The sequence below is a fragment of the Lemur catta genome, chromosome 2 (genome assembly GCF_020740605.2).
Source record: "Lemur catta isolate mLemCat1 chromosome 2, mLemCat1.pri, whole genome shotgun sequence".
NCBI lineage: Eukaryota > Metazoa > Chordata > Mammalia > Primates > Lemuridae > Lemur > Lemur catta.
Window position 1 is genome coordinate 45,494,887 of NC_059129.1, and position 22,143 is coordinate 45,517,029.

General features: G+C 36.9%; 1 protein-coding gene across 1 annotated transcript in view; it reads right to left on the minus strand.

The window, feature by feature from the left end:
• SRPK1 (SRSF protein kinase 1) overlaps nucleotides 1-22,143 on the minus strand; it is a 75,927-nt gene that overhangs the window by 16,770 nt on the left and 37,014 nt on the right. The window contains 7 exon segments of the mRNA XM_045543593.1: nucleotides 3,510-3,617; nucleotides 7,673-7,773; nucleotides 8,288-8,707; nucleotides 9,087-9,300; nucleotides 9,725-9,750; nucleotides 11,416-11,581; nucleotides 12,426-12,532. Coding sequence (XP_045399549.1) covers nucleotides 3,510-3,617; nucleotides 7,673-7,773; nucleotides 8,288-8,707; nucleotides 9,087-9,300; nucleotides 9,725-9,750; nucleotides 11,416-11,581; nucleotides 12,426-12,532 — 1,142 coding nt within the window.

Genomic DNA, 22,143 nt, shown 5'->3' on the forward strand with positions numbered 1-22,143 from the left:
TTTGTACTAAAAATAGAAAGAAATGATCTGGACAGCTAAAATTATATATATAGAAAAAAAAATTAGCCAGGCATGGTGGTGCATGCCTGTAGTCCCAGCTACTCAGGAGGCTGAGGCAGAAGGATTGCTTAAGCCCAGGAGTTCGAGGTTGCTGTGAGCTTGACGCCACGGCACTCTAGCCCGGGCAACAGAGTGAGACTCTGTCTCAAAAACAAACACAAAAAAACAGTGTTTACAGAAACATTAGAAGAGTACCTTATTGTTAGTGGTGAACCATACACTATCATGTCTCATTTCTGTTATGATCTTACATTAGCTATATGGTTAAATATGTTATACACAAATACTACATCATTTATATAAGGTACTTGAGCATCCATGGATTCTATATTCACAGAGGGTGCTGGAACCAATGCCCCAGGACACTGGGGACAACTATATATTCTCTAGTTTTTTTCCCCCTAATCATACTCTCTATTAGTTATGGGCCAACTTCTGGGGTGGACAAGGATATGCAATTCACCCCATTTCCTATGTATGTGTAGCTGCATTCACAGAGCCTCTCACAAGTACGAGTGGGAGTCCCATAAATCCTGCCCTGAATTTCAGAGAGCAAAAGATAAAAAAGGAAAAGAACAAGTCCCAGAAAGCAATCATTTCAAGAAAGGAATTTACCAGAAAAGGAAGACAACTGGGGATTATAAATATATTTCTCCACAGGGGGAGATAGAGGATGTTAAAAGGCCAGAGAGGAAAATATTCTCATCCTGCCAGTTACAGTCCTACCTGTCCTGACCCCGATGTTTGGTGACTATTAATTCTTAATGTTTTTCACAGATATTTTCCCCTTTCCCTTTTCATAACTGTCCTTCTAACTTTGATTGAATCACTAATGTGGTAGGCAATCTGTCAACTTGTCTCTGTACCTTGTAGAGTCTCAATCTTTCCATCAATTAATTAAATCAAATGTGGAATGGTTAATCTTTCCAGGCACTTCTGATACTCCAGTATTTATTTTTACTCTGAGTTTGACCAGATTTAAAGCAACATTTTTTAAGTCTCTTATCAAAATAGGAGAAATCTGGAGAACAATAGGGGTTCAAGTTTTTATGATATTGTCTCATGTCAGATAAGTGCTTGGTCAAGAAAATTCTGACACGTGAGTGAGTTCAGAACTACAAGGCAAGATTAATTTCCCCTTTATCTTTTTGCCGTACTTCTTAAGCTTGAGCTTAGAAATACTATGTTAAATACCAAGTAGGATCTACTGCCTTTAAACAAAATAGGAATATGGAATAACAAAAAGAAACCAAGGTCCTCATTTTCTTGTAGCAAACTAACACACTTCTAAGAACCACATCTTAAAGAATCCACATTTTCATAAATTAGATGCCATCTATGAACTAGCTATATTTGTAACTGGTGGCACCTCTATCACTTATGATTTTCTCTAGTAAATCAACTCCAATCACATTCCTCAAAATACAAATCTTTAAAGTGTGGCAAGAAAGAAGTCTGAGATTTTATTTCAATATTCTTTCATTTTCTGCAACAATACCAAAAAAAACCTTAATCTGTTTATTTATTTATTTGGAGACAGGGTCTCACTTTGTCACCCAAGCTGGAGTGCAGCGCTGTGATAGTAGCTCACTGCAGCCCCGAACTCCTGGGCTCAAGCAATCCACTTGCCTCAGCCTCCCAAACAGCTGGGACAATAGGCATGTGCCTAGCTAATTTTTTTTATTTTTTGTAGAGATGAGGTCTTGCTATGTTGTCCGGGCTGGTCTCGAACTCCTGGGCTCAACCAATCGTCCTGCCTTGGCCTCCCAAAGTGCTAGATTACAGGCATAAGCCACCTCGCCTGACCCAAAGTGCTTTATTAATCATGTCACATTAACAATATGGTTTTAACTCTACTACTTTTGAAGACAAGGTTTTTCAGAATATAGGTATCAAGAAATCCATGACCTAAAACAGGTTGGAACTGTTATCTAACCTCTCTTTCTCAACTTTCTCCCAGAGTTGCCTGTGAATAGTAAATGTTAATTGAAATGAGAATATACGTTTCTCTCATTCAATTGATGGCCCACAAATATTTACTGAGCACTACTGTATCATAAAGAAATTGTTTGGTCTCTGTCCTTGTTTCCTGGAAGGAAGCCTCTAAATCTTTGAAATTTCCAAGCCACAGGACTGTTTTTCTTATTCATAATGGGCCTTTGGACCATACCTGTTTATACTAACAAGGTGACTCATGGTGGGCCCCCAGATAGTTCCAGGATGGAAGCTGGACATGCACATGCTGCAGAGACCAACCATGTGAATAGAGGGTTGGGGATTTCCAACCTCCCAACCTCTAGGCAAGGGAGAGGGGCTGAAGATCCAGCTCAACCACATGGCAAATGATTCAATCAATGATGCCAAATTAATGAAATCTCAATAAAATAAAATAAATCCTGGGCACCTGAAGCTTGGTGAACTTCCCTGGTTGGTGATACACATCAGTGTGCCAGGGAGTAATGAGTCCTGAGGACACAGAAGCTTCACGTTTGGTACCTTCTCAGTTATAATACAATATAGTAAGCTTAGCACTTTCTGAGGAGGTACTGGAAACCCGCCATTTATAGTCAGTTGGTTAGAAGTGCAGGTGGCTTGTAGACCCCGAGACTTGTGGCTGGTATCTACAGAGAGGGCAACTGTGGGGAACTATGCCCTTAAGCTATGAAGTCTGTGGTAACTCTGGGCAGTCAGTCAGCCTAAGAAATGCACTGCAAGCACCCACGAAAATGTGTCAGGCAATGAATCCAGACACTTAGCTATACATACAGACATGATTCGTGACAGCATGGTGCTTATAACATAGTAAAAGAGAAACAAGTGAACAAATAAACACACTATTACAGATTGTGATAAAAGAAAGGAAAGATCTTAAAGAGTATACTCCATTTCAAGAAACAATGTAACACATTCTAACATGAGGCTATTAGCAAAAAATCATTTAGTATCAACTAAATCTGACCACTTAAGTAGTTGCTTGCCAGGGACAAAGCAGCAATTTATGAATCTCTGGATGATTGGGCTTCCCATCTCATGAGTCTCAAGGACGTCTGAGGAGCTGCTGAATTGTTCAGAATGAAGCAGTTTTTAAGGGTTTCTTGGTCTGAAAATAAATCAGTGCCAAAAGGGCAAGGAAACTTGTATGCTCCTAATCAAAACCAACACCACCTCATAGTAGTTGTTTTTAATTTTTCCTCCCAACAACCTGCAATAAGAAATATTTGGTTCCTTCAACTAACAGGAACTTGGCAGTAACCAAATGGAATGCCAGATGTTTATAACAGATTTTTGAATTTAGACCTCTCCAGACATAGGATTGAGAGTACCTGTGATGAATCACCTGCAATAAGTTTTTTCTGCTTGTTAATTTGCTGGCCTACTGAAATTGGCAAACAGGGTGAGATATGTAGCCACCACCTAACAAGGAAAGGTTAAGGGGAAAAATACATTACCATGCATGCCGTGCTCCAAATATCAGCAGGGGTATTATAGCCAGATCCTATTAGGACTTCCAGGGAGCGATACTGCCTTGTTTGAATATCTTCAGTGAAATGCTTGTGCTGAGTAAATGGAGAAGAAAATAGTATTCAAAAATTCACTCACTCTAAAAAGTAACAAGATTGCTTAATAAATGGAGATGAAAATAAATTCTCTGAAGCTTTTCCCAAACCAAAGTTACCATTTAGCTTATTTCATAAATATAATTTTGATGCTACTGGCTCCAAACAAGCCTTTGCTTTACACATGGCTATTCAAATTATTTTTGCAAACAAATGATTCTAAACTTAATATAGTACACAGATTTAGAAAAAAACAATAGCTTTTAAAGAAATGGACAACTATTACCCTAAACAAAAATTAAGTTGTTCATTTGTCTAAAATTAATAAATTGCACTTCAACAAATAAATGACACTAATTTAGGTTCAATTCAAACTTTTCCTTGCTATGTGCTCACTATGAGGAAATAAAAGATGTAGGTTTCAAGTTTAAAAAATCTTATAACCACTACCACCATCTACATAGAATTCTTGTCCTCATTCTCTCCTGCCCACCTTACTCCCTTTGAACTAATATCAAACAAGAATCTTTGGGAAACAGAGGACATTTTAAGCACCATGGTGATACAATCAGAAAAACAATCAGAGTTTTGTTAATAAATAAAATATATAAAGAGAGAAAAACTTTCATAGTATAAGCAATTCTGCATTCATGGATTTTGTTTGGATTCTGTTTCAAAGATACAAAATTAAGAAAATGTTTATGAAGATAACTGGAGAAACTGAATATTTGACACTAGAGAACTGCCAATTTTTTAAGGTGTGATAATTGTGTCACAGTTAAAAAAAATCATTTCTCAGAAAGCCATATTTATGAATGACAATAAAATACCCAGGACATACTTTAAAATAATCTGGGGTAGGTGGGCAGGATTGGGATACAGATGAAAATAGACTGGCAATAAGCTGACTACTGCTAGGTGACACTAATATAATGGCATGGGATTTCATTATTCTATTCCTCTATTTTCTTTTTAAGAAAATTAGAACATTATTCTGTTCTACTTCTGTATATATTTGAAATCTATAACAAAAAATAAATGAATAATAAAGGAAAAAAGAATCTATAGGATTCATATACAGGAAAAAATTCAAATAATATTAAAACATGTATAGAAAAGCATAGAAGACAATTCTCTAATGCTGTTGAAATTCAAAAACAAGGAACAATATTTGTGAAGAGGCGAAATTAGGCAGAGAAAGCTTCAGGTTGAAAACCAGTATAGACTAGGGCTCCAAAGTGTACTAAACTAAGTTTGACCAAAAGAGCAAAAATACTCCAGGTAGAGAGAACACCACCAATAAAGGCACAGAATGATGTATGTTTGTTGAAAGACAAATACAGCTAATTGCTAGGTTAAAGTGTTTGGATTTCATTTAGCAGGAATAACAGTACCACTGCATGTTACTGAATAAGAGAATGTACTCTTAACAAGACTGATATGACATCTGAGAACATCATTCTTATAATCTTTTTGCTGGTTGCCAGATTTAGGTTTGGCAATAAAAATATGAACAATGGTTGTGGAAACAGGAAAAGGAAGAGTTAAATCCAAGGACATTCACTGCAAGAATAAGCAGAATTTTAAAAATTCAATAGTTATGTGGGAGACAATGGGAAGATCCAAAAGCAACTTTTAAGGCAGAGGTCTAAAGAGTTGGCTGTCTACTGACACACACACACACACACACACACACCCCAACCCCCGCCACCCCCCCCCAAAAAGAGATGGAGAGACTTGGGGAGACTTGGTTTTACAGGAAAACAATGGGCTCAGATACCGAGTTTGAAGTGACTTAAACTGACAAAACAAAGAATGGCCAAGAAGTTGGAACAATAACATTTAGAAGTTGGAAAGCAGAAGGATCACTGGTAAATGTTTTAGTGGACCCATGAAAGCTGCTGTTGATGAAAGCTGAGAAGCACTTTGATTTATACCACAGTACTCCTCCCCGCAAGGGTCAGGATTTGGTGGGACCAGGTATCTCTGGAAGTAGGGGTAAGAGTGGGATTCAACACAGGAATATTGTTTCAAAACATCTTTTTAAGAAACAGAGCTCTAGGATACAAGGCACGATGCTGGCTAATAGCCCTTTTTCCCTGGCTCCACCAACCATTTCTCTGGAGTGGATAAAATAGGGTCTTTGGAGGACACTGACACACTTGAGGGAAAAACACCATTCTAAAAACAAAGAAATTAAGTGACCTTACTATATTTTGAAACACCCAATCTTCTTGTCTAACTTAGCTCCCAGAACACTGGTAGCCAGGCATTTACTTCCTGGGTAGGATATTGAGGAAGACTATATGGCAAATCTAAGAGAAAAGATCCAAAGATCTAGACATCTGAGGATGAAATTAAAGTGCTGAAATAGATCATTCTATAGTGAATAATCAACAAGATCCACCCAGGCACAGACGTTCCAAATAGCATTTTAGTACTTCATTCACATGGTCATTCTTCTATTTAGTGATCCTAAACAGAAAGAAGGCAATAAACACCATATAAGAACAGAATGTCAAAAAAGGAAAAATAATATCCTCTGAAAAACTTTAAAAAAAGATGTTTTTATGAAACAAGAACAGGATGCTATTTTTAAGAAACCAGAGAACCAAAGAGTGCTTGGAAAGTAAAAATATAATAGGAGAAATGAGAAATGATGAGGGCTACAAGTTGAGAACTCTCCCAGAAAATAAAGCAAAAAGGAAATGTTTAAAAAATAGAAGAGAAAGGTAAAGAAGACAACAGGACCTAACATTTGGAATAATGAGATTTCAGTACAGAGGGGAGACCAAAGAGAATTAAAAAAAAAACCAACCAAGAAAGATTCAAAACCAAAGAATCAGAGTTTCAATAGCGAGAGTACACAGTGAATCTTTAGTATAATAGACAAGAATAGACCTAGCTAGGCACATCACTGTGAAATGATGATCCTACAGACTTCCACAAGGGGAAAACACCCAAATTCTTTATGATACAAAGATAAAGAGTCAGAATGGCATCGGTCTTTAGGAGCATCAAGACTAGAAACTAAAAGATAAGGGTGCAATAACAAACATTCTAAAGGAAAATAATTTTTAACCTAGAACTCTACACACAGCCAGCACACAGAATAAAGACTATCAGACATGCAAGGTCCTCCCCAAATCTCATAGACCCTTTCACAGGAAGCTTCTGCAGGCTGCATATACTCCACAAAAACGATAAAGTAAAGTGAGAAAGAAGATAGGAAACAAAGAAAATGGGATATAAAGGGAGAGAGAAAATAATAATCTCCAGAATGATGGTGAAGGGAAATCCCAAATGGCAGTAATGTAGCAGACCTACAGGGCAACCTAATCAGATGAACACAGAGGAGAAGACTCTGGGTTCAAGGAGAGAGCTGTTTAGGAAGATGAAGTTGAAAGAATACCCAATGTATATGTATACATTAAAGTGCATGTATTTACACCACTGGGTAAAAGTATGGGGTTGAATTAAGTGATAAATAGTACAAAGCAAATGAAACATGATGTTATGTAGAAAGGAAAAGGAATCCTACTACAATATATGTTTTGTTCAGCTGAAGATAGCATTAGAGTCTCAATAATGTAAACATAGAATAATAATCATCTAGCCAAAAATTAGTATGATTGGGGAGGATGGGGAATTGGTGCAGTGATGGTTGATAAGTCCTATTTTCCAGGAGGAAGAAATAATACATAAAATTGAAAAAAAAAATAGGAATACAACAACCATGTTATTTATTAGCGATATGAAGGTAAATACCATCATGGGGAATGAAAAATTGGCAAAGGGAGGCAGATTTTTAAATTAAAATCTATATAACTGTCTATGTACATATGTTGTTTCATTATACCATTCTTTCTACTTTCATAAATATATTTGAACTTTTAAATAATGGTTAATAGAAAAAAGCAAAAAAACATGTACTAAAATATGAAGGGTCAATTTGGGCAAAGGATTACAAATGTTTTATTTTAGCGTAACTAGGTCCAAATTCTCTTTAATTCCCAGCCACTTCAATGCATAGCACTGAGACAAGTTTAACTTACCACCCAACAGGCATTTCCAAGATCAGCAATCTTCACCTTTAGCTTTTCTGCATTTTTTGGCTCAAGGGGATTAACAAGAAAATTTCCAGCAGTGGATTTTCCTACAGACAACAGGTACCATCAGTAAGACTATTCAATGAACACAGAAATATTCAAAGGGTAGTAAAGCTTTCTAAGGTAAGAGTAATACAGTCAGGTCCCCAACTGGCAACCTACAATAATTTTCTAAGGCTAGGCACAGTGGCTGATGCATGTAATTCCAGCCAGCACTTTGGGAAGCTGAGGCAGGGGGATCACTTGAGTCCAGGAGTTCGAGACCTCATCCCTACCAAAAAAAAAAAAAAAAAAAACCACAACCCTCTAATGATACAAAGAGCAAAGTAACACCTTGAATTTCTAGAATTAAATAATAGCACAAGTTCCTCATGGCAACAAGTGAAATGCTGTGCTCCTAGTACACAAGTAAAATTTAAAGTTAGCTACAGATCTACATATTGAAAGTAATTTGAGACACCTGGTGTAAAGCTATAGTTAAAAAAACAATGATACTTTTGGTTTAGATATTTGTGAATGTGTTGTGCGGGAAATGTTGGGGAAGTATATCTGCACAGGTACCTTTGTTGTCCAGTGGTCCATTATGTTCTTGCTCTTGTTCATCTTCACAGGGTAGCTCTGCCCGAATGCTTTCCTGAAGCTGGCTGATGTCCTGTTCACTGAATGACTGATCTACAGTTGAGGAAGACTGGCATAACATGGTATCTGACACCTCAGAGGTTATAGGTGTACAAGAGTCTGTTTCTTGAGATGTGCTGCTATCTCCATTTTGGGAGCTTAGGAAACTAGGTTCCTGCTTCAAATTTTGGATATCACAGTCATTAGCATTATGCAGATCCTCTTTAAGCCTCAATGTTTCATTCTTACTGTTCTCAGTATAATTAACGATTTCAATTACTCCATTGCAATTAATTTCTGCTGCACCACCCTCTACACCACGTTCCATAAGTGTTTGATCCTGGCCCATGGTACTTGATTCTTCTAAAGAACAAACAAACAAAAAAGGATGTATGTGTATATATGTGAGTGAAAGAACAGAAAAATCTCACAAGATTAAAACATTTTCTAGAACTTATACTTAGTGACATAAAAACATGACTGAACATCAAACAACTATTTATGGAAGGACAAAAATCTTTTTATCCTTAACCAATTAGTAATGAAGACTATGTTCCAATTCCTGAGAAAAGTTAGAAATTACATTCGAATGTTACCTGCCTAACATTTATGACAAGATCTGTATTCTTATAAGGACACCCCCAGAGATATGCTGTATGCATGAAACCACTATATTATATAACAATGATAAATTAATGTCAAAGTGTGTCATAAAGTAATTTTTGTGATGCTCTATTTATACCACGTTTTTCTTGGGTCATTTTATTAGGTGGGTTCTCTTTCAAGGGTCTTTCAACAGGACTCTCTGATTCTTCTTGCTTGTTTGGTCTTTTTTGCCCAGGGCCCGACTCTTTCTCCATTTCCTCAATTTCCTGCATTCGCTTCTCTAGTAATTCTGCCTGGCGCTTCTGCTTCTTCTTCAATTTCTTCTTCTTATTCTTTGACATTTTGTCAGCCTGGGCGGAGATTACAAACAGATTAAGCCTTCAGGTGGCTAATCCATTACCCCTAGTTGGAGATAACTGTTAATTTTAATTACTTCCTAATTAAATTTCACTATTTCCCTAACATAGCACTTAAGTTTTTCATTAATTTAAAAGATGCAAATACTCTTAAGAAACCAAATAAAAACAGAATCAACAGTCTTGGTCTTCTGAGCAGTCTGTGGGGCTGGTTTAAATTCAGACTAACTCAAATTTATAGAAGCTTCACCAGTACAAACTTGCTGAAGATGCATGGAAATTTATCGGAGAAAATTACAGAAGCGCAGGAATTTTTTCTTTTGGTTTCCAAACTCAAAAACCGTGATCATCCATAATAGAAGAACCCATGCTCACAGCCCACAGATCAGAATTAAATATATAAACACCTTATACTTACTGGTTTAGGTTGTGGAGCAGTACTGACTGAAAAGAAAAGAAAACCAAGTAAGAATCCTGGCATTCAGCAGGCAATATAAACTACAGCTCAGTTAAGACACCCTACCAGAATGAAAAGTCTATCTTATACAGCCTACATTGTAGAGAAAACTATAGTTTTTAAATGATTTTGGTAGAAGCACATTAGTAGTAGTAGCGGAGATGGTGTCTCACTATATTGCCCAGGCTGGTCTCAAAATCCTGGGCTCATGCAATCCTCCTGCTTCAGCCTCCTGAGTAGCTGGTTCAATAGGCATGTGCCACCATGCCTGGCCTATTACTATTTTTTAAGAAAATAATGCACATGTAAGTTGTCAAACTTAAAAAAAATTTAAATTAAATTGATGCCCAGGTAGCACCAGTATGTGTAACAGAATCCAGTTCCCATTTCTGGTTTTTACTATTAGTGCTGCTAAAATCACCTACTTCTAATTTCCATGTACTGCTTAAAATAGAAAGGGACAAGCAACAATCTCCTCATCCCTACCCAGGACACCCATCTCTAACTCTTCCCCTGTGCATTTGTCAGTTAAAGGGGGAATTTAGGTGACATCAAGAGCTATAGTAGTTCAGTCAGGTACAGTGTCTTGTGTATGTAGTCCCAAGTACTTGGGAGGCTGAGGATGGCTTTAGCCCAGGAGTTGGAGACTAGCCTGGGCAACATAGTGAGACCCAGTTTCTAAAGGGAAAAAAAAGTTATATTAATTTGCTGTACAGCAAGTCATGGATAATAGTTTAGCTCAGGTGGAAGGTGGGAATTTTCAGTCTTCCTTTCTTTTTAAAATATTTGTAACTGAGGTAAAAAACACACAGTATAAAATTTATCCTCTTAACCATTCTTAAAGGTACAGTTTAGTGGTAGTAACTATATTCACATTGTTGTGTAACAGATCTCTAGAACTATTACATCTTGCAAAACAAAAACTACACCCATCGAATAACTCTCCATTTTTGCCTTCTCCAGCCTTCCTTTTAAAAAGAAGTCTGATAACTGATATTTCAACTTGAGGATCAAGAAAGTTCCTCAAATGTGATTCAACTACCAAAATTAAAATCTGCATCTCAAATGGGAAAAAAATTCATCATAATCAAAGCAGCCATAATTGATTTAGCACACAATACTGTGTGGCACACTACTAACTGCTTTACCATGATATTTAATCCAAATAACTCCTACATGAAGGAAAATGAAGTCAAGTAATCCTCTCAGTCAATGACAAAGCCAGGATTCAAACTCAGGTCTGCGTACTACACTGCTTAAACCCGAGCTCTTAACAGCAACCCAGACTCTTAACAGCAATGTTATCTTGCCCCTCTGCAGATTGCTAATCCATAAGCAAGCATGTGTGATCATAGTAAGAGGTAAAAGCATCAAAAATGGTCATCAAATCACAAGAAAAAAACATTTAAAACAATACAAACTGGCTTTTATAATATACAACATATATGTACCTGAAAGACACAATATCTAGTTTTCTCCTCCCCATATGGGAAGAATAAAGAGAATAAAATAAGTCTCTTAAAGGTTGCTAATATTTCTTAAAATATTATGTTGTTAAATGAGTAGTATTTATTTAACTCCCTGGTAATAGAAGAAAAATAGAAATTTCTCTTAACTTCTAATGAGAGAAAAGTCTCCAAAAGAAAATATACCTGCAGATCCGGAAGGTGGAGGAGCTCCAGATCGCTGCCATTCTGTTGCTTCTGCAGCCAGCCTTCGAATGTACTGTTCATTCACTGACAGCAAGATGTTTTCTGGTTTAATGTCAGTGTGGATGATACGGCACTTGGTGTGTAAATAATCCAGACCCTGTAACACCTGAATGGAAATAGAGCAGAAGACTTATAAACACAAAATACAAGTCTTTGTGAAGAAAGAAGAAATCACAACACAACATTTTAAAAACCAATATGATAATGTTTTCTACAGAGAATAAAGCACTTTGTAAAGCACAAAGAAACTTTCCTAGAAAGAATTTATTGTAAACTATGAACAAAGGCAAGAATTTTAAAGTTCTTCTAAGTTCTACAAACCTAATTCTATTTGGAAATGTTCTTTATGTACATTATAAAGACTGAGAATAAATGTTCAACATACCCTTTAAGTGTTGAAATGTAGGTGACAATAGAGATTTAGATATCTTTTAATGCAAATTTCCTCATTGATTAAGAACTGAGGTCTCCTGCTGCCCAGTTTGGAGCTCTTTCCAAGCCACATTATTCAAACAAATTATCTGTCCCTTGAAGTATTAATAGTTTCCCTGATGGTAAAATTCTATGCTGTATATTGAAGGCTATTTAGAAAATGCCCATGAATAATGCGATATAAAGAGATGGTAATAATTTGACATAGCAATTCTCTATTAATATATAATTAATATTTTGCAACCAGAACTTTTGGAGCTCCAATTTTCCAAAGTCAGGTACCTTACATAGCTTCCTCTTCTAATAATTATTACAGGAGATGAACCTGGGGGAAATGGTTATGCTAAAATATTTAAAAACAAAATAAACACAATAAACCCTAACCCTAAGCATTGAACAACATATTAAACAATTTAAAAAATCTAGTTTTTAAAATAAAAATTCTATTGGAAGTAGGAAACTCCTAACACCTTGAGAATGTTAAAAAATTATCATATAGCAAAGACCAAGATACATACTTGCTGAATTATTTTTTTGACACAAGGCAGTGGAAGCCCCTGGTAGTTGGACTTGATGATCCACTTGAGCAGATGATGACCCAAAACTTCAAATACCATGCAGATATCTAGGAGTTCATTAAGGAGAGGAAAAAGAAGGCACAAAAGAAGAACAGGGCAAGACAAAAGGTGGATTCCACACCAATGAAAATGTTATGTATTATTTTCTTTTAGGATACAAAGATAGCGCTTGACTAAATAAATATGTAGCTATCAATATTATGAAATTCCAAAGTCTAATGCTATAGTCAATGATAGCATCCATGAAACAAAATTGTGGGGGTCTGGTTTATCAGTGAAATTATGTACACAGTGGTAAGAGGAAAAATGAAAACTATACATGCAAATAGTGAAAACACTAGGCTCAAGCTGTTGATTAAATTCAGATAAATTAGTTTCTTCCCTAATTATCAAAATTAATGTCCAAGGTAAAAACTCCCACTCTCACAGTCTCAAAACAAGAATAACAAATTCTTCCCTACATAGAAGACAATGTACAAAACTTAACCCAAAAATTGCAAATGCCAACATTTTTAAAAAATAGGAAGCTGACTTGCTTTATGCTCTATAGTTTACAAAACTAATCTTGATTCTACTGCCATCATGTGTTCTTTTTATGTATGAAAGTTCTGATCACACCACACAAGAATACTCTTTGAGCCTACTACTAGTGTGCAGGGCACTGCGGGGATGTTAGTAGTGTGTTGATGTCTTCTACCCCATAAGCTTCTACATATACTAGAAAGTTAAGACATACATACATAGTAACAATCTAGTACCCAGACTTTTTTGTTTGTCTGATTTTTAGAGATAGCATCTCGTTCTGTCACTTAGGCTGGAGTGCAGTGGCGTGATCACAGCTCACTACTCCTGGGCTCAAGTGATCCTTCTGCCTCAGCCTCCTGAGTAGCTGGGACTACAGGCACGCACCACCATGACTGGCTAATTTTTAAATTTTTTGTAAAGACAGGGTCTCACTATGTTGCTGAGGCTGGGCTCAAACTCCTGAGCTCAAGCAATCCTCCCAACTCAGCCTCCCCAAAGTTCTGGGATTATAGGTGTGAGCCACTGTGCCTGGTCAGACTTTTGTTTTAAATAAGATTCTCCACTAAAAGAAAGCCTGGGCTCCTTGGGAAAATGGCCAAATCCAAGGCTACTGGACAGGGAAAATACAGGGTGCAGTTGGAACACCTTAGTGTGCCAACACATAAGAGAACATGTCAAGAAGAAATAGGTAAAGAGAATGCCAGTGATCAAAGTGGAGACCATCTTAAAGAGTAAGTTATGAGTTAATATATGAATTAAAAACAGAAAGAGGGCCAGGTACAGTGTGGCTCATGCCTGTAAACCCAGCACTTTGGGAGGATAAGGTAGAAGGATTGCTTAGACCCAGGAGTTCAGGACCAGTCTGGGCAACGTAGGCAATAACCATCTAATACATGAATTAAAAACAGAATGAAGGCCAGGTACAGTGTAGGCACATGCCTGTAGTCCCAGCTACTTGGGAGGATAAGGCAGGAGGATCAATTGAGTGCAGGAGTTTGAGGTTGCAGTGAGCTATGATCACACCACTGTACTCCAACCTAGGTGACAACAATGAGACCCTGTCTCTAAAAAACAAAACAAAAAACCAAAAACCAGAATGAGTCCATACTGAATAAATATACAAGGTATGACAAACAGAAAAATCACCATTTTGCAATCCCTATAGTAATAGCTGATTCAGGTAAAAATCAGTAAAATATTAAAACCACTGTGTGAAAGACTTAAGGATTGTCACAGTGTCAAAAATATCACTCTGCAGATTGCTTACTAATTACAAAAAGAATAAGGTACTTTTACAACAGGGAAATCTGGAAGACAATGCCTTATTCAAATGATTGAACTTATTATTACCAATGATAAGAACAAATTCATGTGCTCTCTGATGCAATACATAGAACAAAACATCATCATGTAGTATATTTGACAAAATTGATTAATCTGAATTTAATCATAAAGAAATAATCAGACAAATCCAAATTAAAGCACAAAACTAGCCTGGATTCTTAAATAAACAAACAAAAAGAAAAAGGAAAGAAAAAATGAAAAGAAAAAGGTCAATGCCATGAAAATAACTGTTCTAAATTAAAGAAGATTGAAGGGACATAATAACCTCAATGAAACACAAATCAAAATTATAATATGTGGCTGGGCGTGGTGGCTTGTGTCTGTAATCCTAGCACTCTGGGAGGCTGAGGCAGGAGGATAGCTTACAGTCAGGAGTTCAAGACCAGCCTGAGCAAGAGCGAGACCCTGTCTCTACAAAAAATAGAAAAATTAGCCAGGAGTGGTAGTGCATGTCTATAGTCCAGCTCCTCGGGAGGCTAAGGCAGAAGGATTGTTTGAGCCCAGGAGTTTGAGGTTGCTGTGAACTATTATTGTATTATTGAGTCACTACACTCTAGCTGGGTGACAGAGCAAGAACTTGTCTCAAAATCATAAATAAAATTTAAAAAATCAGAATATGATACCATCTCAAACTCACCAGCAATGACTAAAATAAAAAAGACTAACATCATCAAGTATAGATTAGGATGTAGAACAATTAGAACTCATATTATGCTGGTATAAAATGGTACAACCACTTTGGAAAACTGGTTAACAATTTCTTAGAGTTAAATATAAAACCTGTGAACTTCTGCTTCAGCCAAGATTGAATAACAGGGGCTGGATTTACCCTCTTGCTTGAAAAATAAGACAAAATACATAAAACAACAGAAGACCCTGGACATCGGGCAACAGGGGCAGTGATTCCTGAAAAATAGCAACAAATGAGTTGAACCCTAAGATTGCCCCGCCTTATTGTCTTCAGACTTTCCAGGCAGACTCCGTAAATTGAAGAAATGGAGCTGAGTGTCTGGAGACAGCCAGGCAGCTACAGTAAATACAACAAGGTACCAGAGAAGACAGCACTGCAGAAAGAGAGAACTGGAGATCTGCAGAGGGTCCCCTGCAAGTATTCAGCATAGTATCAATAAGCACATGTATGTGAAGAAGCTGGCAGAGGCACAGGAAAAAAAAACCGTCTGAAAAGATTAGAGGGAACAGAACCCAGCATTTGCATAGGGCGTGGAACAGTATCTGTTCCCACGAAAAAGACTAGAAAAATTTGGTCACAGGAGACTGGATAGGATATTCAGAAAGGTCTTGCCTCAGAAGAGGGGAATGATTAGACCTACATACACCAAGCATTACTTTGGATCCACCTAACAAAACATAAAAGTATAATCTGAAAGGATCAGTTTCCAAGTAATTCCATCCCAGAACAAAGCTCAAGAAGATTTTTTATAGGATTACAAAACATCCAGCAGCAAACAAGGTAAAATTCACAATGTGATTACCAGGCAGCAAAATTCACATCCAAAATTAGAATAGTCAATCATCTGAAACTGACCCAGAACCAACATAGATGTTAGAATTAGCAGACAAGGATATTAAATGATTACGATAACTGTATTTAATATGTTGAAAAAGTTAAGTAGAGACATGGAAGATATTTTTAAAAAAGACTGAAAACTTCTAGAGATGAAAAAAGTACACTAAGAAAGATGAAAACACACTGGATGAAATAAATGGCAGATTAGACACTGTAGAATAGTTAACTTGAAGGCATAGCAATAGAAATAATCCAAAATGAAACACATGGAGGAAAAATAATCCAAACAAACAAACCTACCCAACCTACAAGAGGAAGCTGTAGGGGCAACTCGAGGGACTCAAAAAAAGGGAGGACAGGAAGGAGGTGGAAGTATCTGCTTTTTGCCATGAAATCAACAAATCATAAAAGGCAATGATCAACCCAGTAGCAAACCATACCTCTAGTGTTTAGATTCTTGATGCCATTTCCAACTAAAAAGAATTAGGGCTTCTTAGAGAAATGGATGACTCTAGGTTAAGTACAGGAAATTTATAAGATAAGCCTGTAACATCTTGATGTCAGATAATAAAGAAACTGCCAAAATTTCATGTGGATCCTGACTCAAATAAGAATAAACAACTAGAGAGGATTCCAAGAAGACAGTGGAGTATGAAGCCACCAGAAATCTGTTTCCCCACCTAGGCAGCCAATACACTGGGGCAGAATCTATCTAATGTGATTATTTTTGAACTCGAGAATCTATCAAAGGCTCACAACTTCCAGGGAAGGGTTGGGTAATAACTTGTTCTTAATTTCAGGTCAATCTCAGCTCTTAGCACAGTAGCAACTACCTACTCGTCAACCCCAAACCTACACGTAGCTTGCCAGAGACAGAGTGGGCAAAAAGGAGCCTGTCTTAATATCAGAGATCTGTGCTCTCTGATCCCCCATTGCTGTGAATCAAAGAAGTGCAAACAGGGGGGTGGCCATTTGTATACCTCCCCTCACATTGTTTCAAGCCCTTCCTCCTTTGGCTAAAGTGACTTCCAGAAGATTTAAAGGGCTGGTGCCTTTTTTCCTCTCCTTCGTTTTCTCTTTTTCCCCTTTGGGAGCCAGACATTAAAGACCAGGACATTCAAAAGCAACTGCATATACAGGGAAAATTAGAAAGTGACTGTGAATGCCCAGGGGGAAAGGCTCAAAAAAGATCTCAGAAGACTTTTAGGCTGGGTGCAGTGGCTCATGCCTGTAATCCTAGCACTCTGGGAGGTCGAGGCGGGATGATCACTCCAGGTCAGAAGTTTGAGACCAGCCTGAGCAAGAGTGAGATCCGGTTTCTACTAAAAATAGAAAGAAATTAGCTGGAGAACTAAAAAATATATATGTAGAAAAAATTAGCCGGGCATGGTGGCGCATGCCTATAGATAGTCCCAGCTACTCAGGAGGCCGAGGCAGGAGATCACTTGAGCCCAGGAGTTTGAGGTTGCTGTGAGCTAGGCTGACCCCACGGCACTCTAGCCCGGGCAATAGAGCGAGACTCTGTCTCAAAAAAAAAAAAAAAAAAGACTTTCAGTTTACATCTCAGGCAGATCCTTGGAAGAAACAGCTTATAACAACCCAAAAATTGCAAAACAATTTAAAAAAATAATGAAAACCAGCAAATGCTAGCAGAATCTGATTTCTAGAAATACTATATTAGATTCAAATGCCCAGTTTTCAACAAAAAGATCATAAGGCATACAAAGAAAAGAATGACACATTCAAAGGAAAAAACCAAATCAACAGAAACTGTCCCTGAAAAGACCTGATAGAAACCTATTAGACAAAGACTTTAAAACAACTGTCTTAAAGATGCTAAAAGAACTAAAAGAAAATTGGAGAAAGTCAGGAAAATGATGTATGGACAAAACAGAAATACCAATAAAGAATTAGAAAACCTAAAAAGAAACCACAAAGAAATTCTTGAGCTGAAAAGTACAATAACCGAAATGAAAAATTCAGTGGAGGGATTCAAAGGCAGATTTGAGCATGAAGAAGAAAGATCAACAAACTTGAAGTTAGGATAATAGAAATTATTGAATCTGAGAAACAGAAGGAAAAAAAATTGAAGAAAAGTGAACAGAGCTTAAGGAACCTGTGGGATACCATCAAGCCTACCAAACACATATTGTGGCAGTCCCAGAAGAAGAGAAAGAGGCAGAGAGACTATCTGAGGAAATAATGGCTGAAAACTTTCCAAATTTTATGAAAGACATACATATAAATACCCAAGAAGCTCAATGAGCTTCAAGTAAGATGAACTCAAAGAGACCTACACTGAGACACATTGTAATTAAACTTTTGAAGACAAAGAAGAAATTTTGAAAGCATCAAGAGAGAAGTGACTCATCATATACAAGGGATCCTCAATTGAGATTATCAGCAAATTTTTCATCAGAAACTTTGGAGGCCAAAAGCCAGTGGGCCAATATATTCAAAGTGCTAAAAGAAAAAGAATGTCAACCAAGAATCCTATATTTAGCAAAATTCTCCTTCAAAAGTGAGGAAGGAATTCAGACATTACCACTGGACATGTCCTGCAAGAAATGCTCAAGTGAGTCCTGCAAGGTAAAACTAAAGGACACTAGACTGTAACTCAAAGCCATATGAAGAAATAAAGGTAAACACATGCACAATTATAAAGCTAGTATTATTTTAACAATGGTTTGTAATTCTACTTTTTGTTTTTTACATGATTTAAGAGACTAATACATTTGAAAAACTATTAGTCTAAAAGCTAGTATTACTGTAACTTTGATTTGTGACTCCACAATTTGTTTTCTACATAATTTAAGAGTCTTACTTTTTGAAAGAATTGTTACTTTATGTTTTGTGGCACACAATTTATAAAGATATAACTTTGTAACATCAATAACCGAAAAGGATGGCTTACAGAGCTGCTAAAGGAGCAGAGTTTTTGTATGATACTGAAGTTGAGCTGGTATAAATTCAAATTACAGAGTGTTACAACCTTAGAATGGTAAATGTAATCCCCATGGTAAAAACAAAGACTACAGCAATAGAATACATACAAAAAAGGCTGGGTGCAATGGCTCACACCTATAATCCCAGCACTTTGGGAGGCTGACATGGGAGGATCACTTGAGACCAGATGTTTGAGAGTAGCCTGGGCAATATAAGACCCCCATCTCTACAAAAAAGAAAAAAGTGGCCAGGCATGGTGGCACACACCTGTAGTCCCAGCTACTTGGGAGGCTGAGATAAGAGGATAGCCTGAGCCTAGGAGTTTGAAGTTGCAGTGAGCTATGATCATGCCAGTGCATTTAAACCCAGGCAACAGAGTGAGACACAGTCTCAAAAAAAACAAACAAACCAAAAAAAAAAAAAAACCATCCAGGCATGGTGGCGCACACCTGTAGTCCCAGTTACTGAGGTTGGAAGATCACTTGAGCTCAGGAATTCGGGACTGCAGTGAGTTATGATCGCACCACTGCATGTCAGCCTGAGTGACAGACTGAAGCCTTGTCTTAAAAAAAAAAAAAAAAATATATATATATACACACACACACACACACACAGACACACACACACAAAATACACACACACAAAATACACACACACACGCAAAAGAAAATGAGCAAGATCAACTCAGCAAAGAAGATCATGATACAGGAAGTGAGACAAAAAAGCTACAAGCATACAGAAAACAAATAGCAAAATGAAAGATGTCAGCATCTCCTTAACAGTAATTACTTTAAATGTAAATGGATTATATCCTCCAGTCAAAGGAAAGAGATTTGCAGAATGGATAAAAAAAATATGATCCAACTATATGCTGTCTACAAGATACTCACTTTGTTTTGTTTCTTAGTTGTTTTTGGAGACAGTCTCACTGTTGCCTGGGCTAGAGTGCAGTGGTATCATCAGAGCTCACTACAACCTCAAACTCCTGGGCTTAAGTGATCCTTATGCCTCAGCCTCCCAACTAGCTAGGACTACAGGTGTGCACCACCATACTTGGCTAATTTTTTCTATTTTTTGTAGATAGGAGGTCTCACTATGTTGCTCAGTGTGGTCCTGACCTGCTGGCCTCAAGCGATCCTCTTGTCTTGACCTCCCAAAGTGCTAGGATTACAAGCATGAAGCCACTGTGTCTGGCCAAAAGACTCACTTTAGATCCCAAGACACAAACAAAGTGAAAGTGAAAGGATGGATAAAGAAATTCCATGCAAATAATAACCAAAAGAAATCAAGGGTCACTATATGAATAATAGACAAAATAGACTTTAAATAAAAAGTTACAAGAGACAAAGATATTATATATTAATAAAAGGCTCAATACAATAAGATGATAATGAGACATTTACTCTTAATTTACATACCACCAAAACATATGAAACAAAAACTGACAGAACTGAGGAGAGAAATAGACAGTTATAACTAACGGTAGTTGGAGACTTTAATACCATACTCTCAATGATGGATAGAACAAGCAGACAGAAATAAGGAAATAGAAGACTTAAACAATATAATAAACCAATGAGATCTGAAACACATTTTATGGGTATTAAGTCTCAGTTTTATAAGATGAAAAGTTATGAAGATGATGGTACTGGTCACTACAAAACATTATGAGTATATTTAATTTCACTGAACTGTACACTTCAAAATATTTAAGATGGTAAATTTTATGTTATGTGTATTTTACTACAAAAAAATATTAGATCAAAAAAAAAAAAAAACCTTAAAAGAAAAAAAAAAGCATGAGACACTTAGGGAGTCTTAAACATTGACTATAGAAACTTGTAACTAAAAAACTGGTCCCAAAAGCTGGGCGCAGTGGCTCATCCCTATAATCCTAGCACTCTGGGAGGCTAAGGCAGGAGGATCGCTTGAGGTCAGGAGTTCAAGACCAGCCTCAGCAAAAGTGAGACCCTGTCTCTACTTAAAATAGAAAAAAATTAGCCAGACTTGGTGGTGTGCGCCTGTAGTCCTAGCTACTCGGGAGGCTGAGGCAGGAGGATTCCTTGAGCCCAGGAGTTTGAGGTTGCTGTGAGCTAGGCTGCCACCATGGCACTCCAGCCTGGGCGACAGAGCAAGACTGTCTCAAAAAAAAAAAAGAAAAAAGAAAAAAGAAACAAAAAAAGAAACTGGTCCGAATTTTTATTTTTAGGTATAATAACTGTATTGAGAGTCTTTGTCTTTTAAAAATATATTTCAAAATAAATATGAATGAAATTATGTATCTACCATTAGCTACAAAATTATCAGGAGGTATAGACAAAATAAGATTCGTTATAGTTGATATCTCCTGAAATGGGTAATGGGGAGTCATTAAACTCTTCTACTTTTTTACAATTGAAACTTACCAAAACAAGATTTTTTAAAAATGCAGATTGCTTTAAAAAGGTAAACAAAAATTTTGAGCTATTCTTTTATCTTTCTAGCTTCAATCTGCTTAACTTTTATTTGTTGAGAGAAGCATTACAATTTGATGATGTTGTTTTAAATTTGTAAGCAGTGATATAAAAATGATCACATACTTAGTAGCTTAAATATGAAAAAGAACTGGACAAAATACCATAATCAATTAGTTACAGAGTAAAAAGGAAGAGCCAAATAGCTTGGGTGAAAGAGGACTGACAAATAAAAATCAGAAGGAGGAGTAATAATTAAAATCAAAAGGATACATGAAAAAAAAATCTATTGGGGAGATGAAGTAAAGAAAATAACAAAGCGCTGAAAACATTCTTGAGTAAGCAGATGTAGGGCACACAATGAATAAAGGAGCTAGCAAAAAAGAAAGTACAGAGTAGGGGAAAAAAGTATCCTAAAGACACAGGATAACATACAGGTTGCCAATCATTATTGGCATTACTTGTTGGCTAATGTCAACATTATATAGAGACCAGCTATCCCTTCTTAATCACTGTTCCCCCTCATCCCTCAAGGAATTAGAGCGAATCAGTTTATATTGAAGCCTACAGTAACTAACCTTCTAGTTCAGGGTCCTTATGTTTTAATATAAGATAAGACTGAGGTCCAGATAAAAAGCAGTATGACCAGACACACACAAAAATGTGGATGTAGAGCTCTGTGCAGGTATGTTGTATTGTGAAAAGGTACAGGTAGGGCAGGAGAATGACATAAACCATTAACCTTTAACAGTGAGCGCTCTGAGTTACATCCTTTTCAATCTCTAATGATAGCAAATAATGCAGTAGCTAAGACAGCTGGGAGACTAATACGATGAAGGGCAGGGAGAAATGGTTAAGGACA